Source organism: Penaeus monodon, chromosome 1, assembly GCF_015228065.2.
Source record: "Penaeus monodon isolate SGIC_2016 chromosome 1, NSTDA_Pmon_1, whole genome shotgun sequence".
Classification (NCBI taxonomy): Eukaryota; Metazoa; Arthropoda; class Malacostraca; order Decapoda; family Penaeidae; genus Penaeus; species Penaeus monodon.
The window spans coordinates 9,448,369-9,457,362 of record NC_051386.1 but is presented as its reverse complement, the minus strand read 5'-3'; the positions used below and the strand labels follow the sequence as shown (position 1 = coordinate 9,457,362).

The following is an 8,994-nucleotide window of genomic DNA, read 5'->3' as shown; positions in this document are numbered from 1 at the left end:
TATGCAAAAAAAAAAAAAAAATGCAACAAACCAACGATTTCAACTCCATGATGCCGCACACTTATTATTTTATTCAGACTATAGACTGAATAATGATCAACTATGGAAGTCTATATAACAACAAAAATACCCTTCAGTCTCGATTTATCAGGAAGTTTGGCAAGTAGAGACTTTAGAAAATAATGAAAACTGAAAATACAACATATCTTCGTAGTATTACGAAGAAACAGCATGGGATGCTGGTATTTGGCATGAGTGGTCGCACATGCTAGGGCGACGATATAAGCCCCCGGCAGCAGGGCCCGGGCCACTATGAATACTACCCGTCGGGAAAGGGTTAATCATGAAATATTATGAGAATGTGTCATAGGCACAAATGAGTATTGCATACAAATCTATCAGGAGATACAGTGGACCATACTTTCTTCAAGTTAAGATTTAATTACAGTTACAACTGAACCAAAACTGTAAGTGTATAAAAAGTTTCTCATTCTTCAGAAGAGGAAAAAATATAACCAGAGAATTATTATATTGTTAATTCCATACAGAGTATTAGCCTAGTTCTGTTACAAATTTAAGTTCTCAATTTAGTAATTGAAACTTCTGATTTTGTTGACAAGGCCCTGCAAGCAATGAGACAAAGTGCCAAAGCAGATGCCAAAGTCATAACTCATCTGGAAGGGGAGATCAACCAGCTGCGGAGCGACCACAAGGTGCTAGAGACACATGTGGAGAGAACTGTCCTCTGGAGCGACAACATTGGGCGATGGAGGGTTCACGTCCAAAGTGTGCAGGTAATGGGAACAGCTTTGACTTATGGTGTCTCAAAGGGGTTTGTTGTGGCTCCTTCAGTGGTATGAGTATTAAAGCCTTGAGCTATGTCCCCAGGTTTTTCTTGTTTTTGTTGTGTTTTTAATTGTATTTATCAATTGATATGTTATACACTTATATGTGTGTGTGTGTGTGTGTGTTGTGTGTGTGTGTGTGTGTGTGTGTGTGTGTGTGTGTGTGTGTGTGTGTGTGTGTGTGTGTGTGTGTGTGTGTGTGTGTTCTTACATTGCTCACACCAAATGATGATAATGATAATAATGATAATAATCATTAAGTTATTGCATAATGTAAGCTATATTCTTGCTGTTACATAGGTTCATCAGCAGGTGATTTAATTTAAACACAACCTTTCTCTCGCTTGTTTATTTTTAATATCATACATAATTCTTTGTAATCATTAGTGTCAGTGATATATATTAATTTTTAGTCATTTGCCAATTTGAAGAGACTGAATTGTGGTCTTATCTTCAAACTTATATTTTCATTTCTTTTTAAAGTTGGTTGAAGAAAAGGACATCCCACACTTGGTCCTCTTGGTACACCTAGGTTCAGAGGACTCGAAGACTTCTTCATGCCAAGACCTCTCCTCGACAGCCATTACCTCATCGTCTTCCTCAGCCTCTTCTTCTTCCTCTTTATCATCGGGTGTGGACAGTCTGGAGTCTTCACTGGTGAGCTCAGGACCTGGCAATGGCTGGGTCGTTGTGAGAAAGCTTCCCCTACTTCTGGATCTCCACAGAAAGTTATGGTAAAAACGGAATAAAGCATTGAGTATATGAATTATTTCCTAAAGAATTTCCATATGCCTTCTGCATATAATCAGCTTGTCAAATATTAGTTATGCATTCATATGACTTTGTTTCATCACAAAATTTATCTGAAATTCTTTTACTCACCAGCCAAATTGGTCCATGGATGAAGGCTGTAGAACTCCCCACAGTACCAACCAAAATACTTTTTGGAAAGGCTGCTGACAAAACCCAGCTAGAAAAAGTACGAAGCGTAGCACAGAATTATTTTGATGCTGTGCTTAGTGATGAGAAGCTCTCTGGATCAGAGCTCATTTATGCCTTCCTCTCACCTTCCCCTGAGCACTTGAAGCAAGCAGGAACACAGCGCAAAAAGTCAAAATTTTCATTTTCAACATTCTTCAAAGGGTAAATATACATTGTCATTAGAATGTCACCATATCTGATAATAGCCAGAATAGTATAGCAGAAACATGTGTTATACATTATATATATTTTTCAGTGGAGATGGTAAGAGTGACAGTGATGAGGAAGACCTAAGTTTAATGATGGATGGCAGTGAGGCTGCAGTTGATGGAGGTGTGGGTGGAGATGCAGGCAAGGACTCCGTTGCTGAGCCGCTCTTTTCCTTCTTGGAGGAACTGTGCGAACTCCGGGGTGTGAGCAAGTGGCTCCGCAAAACTCTCATTTCTTTTGTTCAAATCACATATGGTAAAACCATCACAAAGTAAGTGAGATTCCAATATTTCCCTTTTTTTTTTTTTTTTTTTGACGATCAATCACCAGCACAGAGATTGATGGTTGATTAATCAGTTTTCAGTGTAACACCTACATTTCTTGACATAATGTAAACATAAAGAAAAAATTATGTTGACAATTACTTAGTCCACATTAAGAACACATCTCTTTTCAGTTACAAAAATACTCTTGCTGTTAGAAGATGAAGCTATAAATGATTAATAATATAAATTTAGGAAGAAATTATTTAATCCAAGTACTATATATTAACAGATGTACTATATATATGATTTTTTGTATATATTTAAGTTCTCAGTATTTATCAGAGAAAGTATTAACTATGACTACTAAAGTAATATTACCCAGGGAGACTACTTTATGGTGTCTTAACGATAAGGTACCAATATGGATTTTTTCTCTACCACTCAAGGATCTTTAACCTTTAAAGATCAGACCAAAGATCATTGTTTCATGTGCACAGGACAGGTTCTTCTTTTCTTTTCTTTTTTTCTCATTTTTTCTCCCAACTATACCTAGAATGAAGCTGTGTTCATCCATTACCTGCTAACCTTATATTGTTTCCTCTCTCTCTCTCTCTCTCTCTCTCTCTCTCTCTCTCTCTCTCTCTCTCTCTCTCTCTCTCTCTCTCTCTCTCTCTCTCTCTCTCTCTCTCTAATTGTCAGAGAGAGACAATTAGGTTTGCCTTACAATATTGTATGCATAGTGCCTTCCTGGTTTGTAATCTTCTGTTCATGGTGATTTCCACTTTTTTCAGTTCTTGTACAAATTTATCAGCCCATTTCCAAACCCCGTGCAAGCCAACTGGACAGCATTTATATTTCAGTAATTCATGCACTTGCGTATAGCTAACTCATAAGTTTAAGTATAGCAAATTCTTATATAAACTGACCTAACAAAATTGATGTGATAAGTGGTAACATAGTACATCTGTCCAAAAGTAATGAATACTCACTAATCACTCCACTCAGACTCCATGCATAAGATACTGAGGCAGTATGTTATGTGTTAACCCAATGTCACTGGGAAAATGCTGTGCTCATTTTAGATTTTTTAAAGTGAAATGTCTCTGCATATAGATGGCCCTTTAAGTGCTTAGACACGAAATAGTCAATTAATAAAGCTTGTGACCCTACCTGATTTCACCTTTCCTTGAATTTGCAGGAGAAACTTTTTTTTTTACTAATGCTATCAATATTGATGATGTTATTTTTATCAATATTGATGATTATTATTTTTATTATAATTACTAATATTAATGCATTAGTAATAGCAATATAAGATAACATAAAATATTTTTGGAAATCAAGGAAAAGGGTAGACAGGTAGACATGAGTAATACTCATAATTGGCTCATTGGTGACTTAGTACAAGAATAGTATAGCCATCTGTATGTAAAAATAATTAATAAAGTAAACTCACAGTGGGCGTGGCTTATACATACATGCCAGGCCTGACGGTTAAGGGACTAGAATTTTTTTTTTGTTACTATGGTAATAATAGCTGATTTTGTCAAAAAATAATAAAGATTATAAAAAATAAAGCAAAAAAGTTTTCAGCCTAAAAATGGGTTAGAGTTCTTAAATCTATTAAAATTTATTTCAGTACTTAAATTCAATAGTAATCAAATGCCTTATTTTCAGACATGTTCGTGAAACAGTGTCCAGTATGCTGAGTGAATCAATGGTGCTGTATTACATACACACAGTCAAAGATAATCTGTGGCCCTCTGAAGATGAGATTCCAGCTACAGAACTGCCTCGTACTGAAGATGATAAACTGCGAACCAGGTAAACCCTAGAAATATATGGTGTTCTAAAGTACACAGCAATATTATGATAAACTGTGAACCAGGTAAACCTTAGAAATATATAGTGTTCTAAAGGACACAGCAATATTTGTAGAGGGGTATATTTTCTGTAAATTCAAATGTTCAAAAAACTTATTATCCCTTATAAAAACAATAACGAATATTAAAGAAAGCAAAAAAATCTAGGTATTCAGGCCGTAAATGAGGATTGCCAGTAAGAAATAAGGGATGCCAGATCATGCTCAAGTACCCACTCCCAGACATGTAATCATTCCCATTAACAGCAAAACATAATATTATGTTAGAGACCCTCCCTGATATGCAAAAGGACACAGGCTTTCCTACTGCCAATATGGGCTTGCATCAACTTGACAACCCCATAGATGGCTGCACTGGTGAGGAGTAGCCCCGGGCATTTCTGTCATATATTAACGTTGGCCATGAGTAACCAGCCCAGAAAAGGCTGTGTTGACAAAGATTAGATGTTGGCCTTTCTACCTACATTGGAGCTCACCATGATACAGCAAAGCAAATTTTATGTTAAACATCTGAATATCATTTAAAAAGTAGAAATGAAATGTGCTAGGGATGAGAATGTAGAAAATCAAAATGTATGTCAAAACTGGGTATAATTTCAGTTTCCCACAGCCATGCAGTTTCAGGTAAAATTATTCGGTAATAGGTATAATGACCGAAAGTAAGACACTTTTCATCTGTGGTATTTTCTTCGCAAGTTGATAAGAAAGTTGTGCAACACATAATACTTTGGTGTACATTTACAGGAAAATGTATTGGCACTTCAATAATCAAAGAGAAAAAATACATTCACAAATATAAGAAATAATCTGCTTAGGCAAAACATAACATCACAAAAAGACCAGGTGGGTATTCTTGGGCAGAGCCTCCAATAGGGAAATCCTGCAAAATCCCAGAGTTTGGAAGGTTTTTAGTTCATACAGCAGTGTTTGTGTGTTTTCCATGAAGGTGGGAGTAGTAGGGACTTAATCTCAGAGGGGCGCGGTCACTTTGTAAACTTTCTATACTTTCATTTATATCATTTGCCATGGAAAATAACAAGAGGTCACACATATCACAGCATTGATAGTTAAAAGAATGAACAATAATTGCAAGATTTGATGGCTGTGTGAAACTAAAAAAGAAATACCCAAAATTGTAAAAGAAAAAGAGCACAAATATGAAAAACCCATAGCTTTAGGCCCAAATCCACACAGGTAAACATTGCCTGGTAGACTTCAACTGTATACTCAGCAAAGCCTGTGTGTCATCAGGTACAATGGTGTACTGTTGTCTGGCAGGGTCATCCATCCATACCCAGTAGCAAACAACCAAACTACCAGGCAGGTAGGCATACCTGGTGATTTTGCTAGACTACAGGTATGGGCTAGTGGTTTGCCCGAACATTAAATAGTGTTCAACCATTGGATAGGATTTAAAAAGAAGAAAAGACATTGCCAGGGGTGAGGAGGAGTGGTTAGGATTAAAGAGGTGACTGAGACAGTTTTCTGTATATTTTGACTTGGATTTTTTGGTACCTATGCAACTGTCCTTATTTCACAGTCAGCTCATTTGATATTTCCAAATAGGTTTCTACTCAGTCACTGTAACTCCCATACTGGATCTCATGGTATGAAAAAATCATTACTATCGCTACTGCCAACAATAAATGGTAGTGTGCTAATCTCTCAGTGTGATGGTTAACCCAGTGCCGCCAGAAAAATGCTGTGCTCTTTTTTTTCTTCTTCTTCTGCTTCTTCTTCTTTTTTTTCTTTTTCTTCTGAAATGTCTCTGTACATAGAGGCCTCTGCTAGTGCTCAGCCACAAAGGAGCCAATTAGTAAACCTTGTGACCTTTACCTGATTTCACTTTTCCTTGGTGAGATTTTTATTATTATTAATATTATTATTATTATTATTATTATTATTATTATTATTATTATTATTATTATTATTATTATTACTGCTACTGCTACTACTACTGCTGCTGCTGCTGCTGCTGCTATTATTATAGACATTATAATTGCTATAATGTTATAAACATTAGTAACAGAAAAATAAGATAATGTAGACTATTTTCATAAATCAAGGAAAAGGGTAAACGGGCGAGGCAGGCAGTATTCATAATTGGCTCATTGGTGACTTAGTACAAGTGTAGCCATCTATATGTAAAAACAATAAAGTAAACTCACAGTGGGCATGGCATGTACATACATGCCATGCCCGTTGGCTTTGGGCTAATAGATTTAATCACCACTGGACTTCAGTTGCTATCAATATTACTTTTATTTTTACTACCACTAAGTACCAGAACTAATATTAACCTGTTGGATCCGGGTGGCATGCAGTTAGCAGGTGGATCAAACTCTAGGCATTAGGCTCTCTTTAGTGATGACTCTTTTGGGTGTGTAAGCCCAGCCCAGATGAACACTCATGTGCAGTATGGAGATCCCTTGCTTCCTCTTTGCTTTGCTCTTTGCTCTGATTCTGCATACTTTGTTTTGCCATTTTTCAAGTTCTCATTTACCATTAAAATGTTGTATTAAGATGGTAATAGAGCATTGAGTAGACTCCATATTATTTCATACAAGTAGTCTACAACTCTGTGCAGGAACAACAACAATGAACAACAATGTGCCACTGCTACTTGTGTTATTCTTTTATATTTTCATAACATTCAGTTGTCTGTAGCACACCTAGACCATTGGTCAAAGTGGGCAGGAATAGGTTAATGCACATGGATATTGTGTCCTCATTGGAGCTGGTACTCTTCCAGGCATAGCTCACGGATGGTAAATTCCACCCTTGTTTAACAGTGGAAATACTGCAAGAGCCATTTTCTTAAGGCCTCCCTCCAAGAGGTTTGTGTACTCACAGACAAACGCTCCGATCACCCTCCACCCAGAAGCACTATCTTGTGATGACGTGTTCCTATCACCTAGGCCCTCATTCCAATTTTTCCATGACAAAACTTTCCTGTTACCTGCCCCTCATCTGGATCCAGTGGTTTGATATCAGTCATTTTTTCCTTCTTCTCTTTTTTTTGTTCTTCTTTCTTTTTAATAACTTTGGGGAGTTTTATTCTTTTCTCTTAATTTTTATTTTAAGTTCCTCTAATTCAATATTGTCTGTGAATAAATCTGTATGGTAATACTATTGGTGGATTCCAGATACGAGGCTCGGGAGCAGTTTGTCAATAACTTACCTGTGCTCCTGTGCACACTGGTGGGTCAACAGAATGCTCGCAGAGGTGCCACAAAACTTTTTACAACACTTCAGCATCATGCACTTAACAAAAATCTTTTTTACGTGAGTCAGATTTCTCTTGATCTGTATTTCATTATAGTTGATAGTGGTGTATCATTATTATTATTATTATTATTATATATATATACATATTATACATATACATATATACATAAATACATAATAATACTATACATATAATATATATACATATACTACATATATATATATACATATAAAACATCAATATAACATATAATATATATACATATATATACATAACATACATATACATATATATACATATAATACATATACATATATATACAAATATACATATACATAATTACAGTAATATATACATATACATGATATATATACAAGACATATATATAAATTAATATCATATCATCATTACGTAGGTTCATGTCTGATGCGTGGTAAGCATGATACTCAATTGCAGTTTTCATTTGATGTCTGGATGATACTGTAGTCCTCTGTCTTTCACGGAGAGTGTCCGGTGTTACCTTTTATATTAGATCATTTCTCTATATTTATCCGGCTTGACCATCACTGACTTGAAGCTGTCACCATGGATAGCAGGCAATCTAGGTGAATTCTCCAGGGAAACAGACGCGTACGGTCGTGACTCGAACCTAACTCAGTTGACCGTCGTGACATCTTGAAGTGACGCTCTAACATATCTGCACGCGCACAATACATATCTATATACATTAATACATATTATACATATAATATACATATCATTACATATTACTCATATATACAGTAATATACTTATCATCATATATACTATATACATCTATATACGATATACATATATAACATATACATATATATACATATATATACTATATACTAATATAGATGATATACCTATATATCAGAGATATACCTACATATAAAGACATATACATATATATAGAGATATACCATATATATAGAGATATACCTACATATATATAAATATACATATATATAACATATACCATATATATAAGATATACTATATATAAATCATACCTATATATAAGATATACGCTATATATAATAGAATAGAATATACCTAATATACTATAGATAGAACAATATACATATAAATATATATATTACATATATTATACATATATACATATAATATAAATACATATACATATAATATACATATATATATACTAATATACAAACATATATATACATTATACATATTAAATATATATATATATACATATATACATATAAACATATATATACATATACATATAAATATATATACATATACATATAAATCATATATACATATAAATATAATATATATAATATATAATATATATAATATAATATATATGTGTGTGTGTGTGTAGTGTGTGTTGTGTGTGTGTGTGTGTGTTGTGTGTGTGTGTGTTGTGTTAGTTTCTAACTGTTTGCTTAAAAAAAAAATGCCTTTGTCTTACCCTTTTGTTACTTTCAGAATGTTCTGATGCTGCTAAAAGAATTGTTTCCTGAACTACAAGAGCATATAGAAAAGAAAACATGAAGTGCATTATACAGTGAATTTAACACTTTA

General features: G+C 34.4%; 1 protein-coding gene across 1 annotated transcript in view; it reads left to right on the top strand.

Annotated features, from left to right (window-relative positions):
• The window catches only part of LOC119575933 (sorting nexin-25-like), a 22,438-nt gene extending 13,444 nt beyond the window's left edge, over nucleotides 1-8,994 (top strand). Inside the window, exons 14-20 of the mRNA XM_037923468.1 lie at nucleotides 621-794; nucleotides 1,329-1,579; nucleotides 1,731-1,988; nucleotides 2,083-2,307; nucleotides 3,980-4,126; nucleotides 7,331-7,469; nucleotides 8,899-8,994. Of these exons, the coding sequence (XP_037779396.1) occupies nucleotides 621-794; nucleotides 1,329-1,579; nucleotides 1,731-1,988; nucleotides 2,083-2,307; nucleotides 3,980-4,126; nucleotides 7,331-7,469; nucleotides 8,899-8,964 (1,260 nt within the window). The 3' untranslated portion in view covers nucleotides 8,965-8,994. The remainder of the gene's footprint in view (nucleotides 1-620; nucleotides 795-1,328; nucleotides 1,580-1,730; nucleotides 1,989-2,082; nucleotides 2,308-3,979; nucleotides 4,127-7,330; nucleotides 7,470-8,898) is intronic.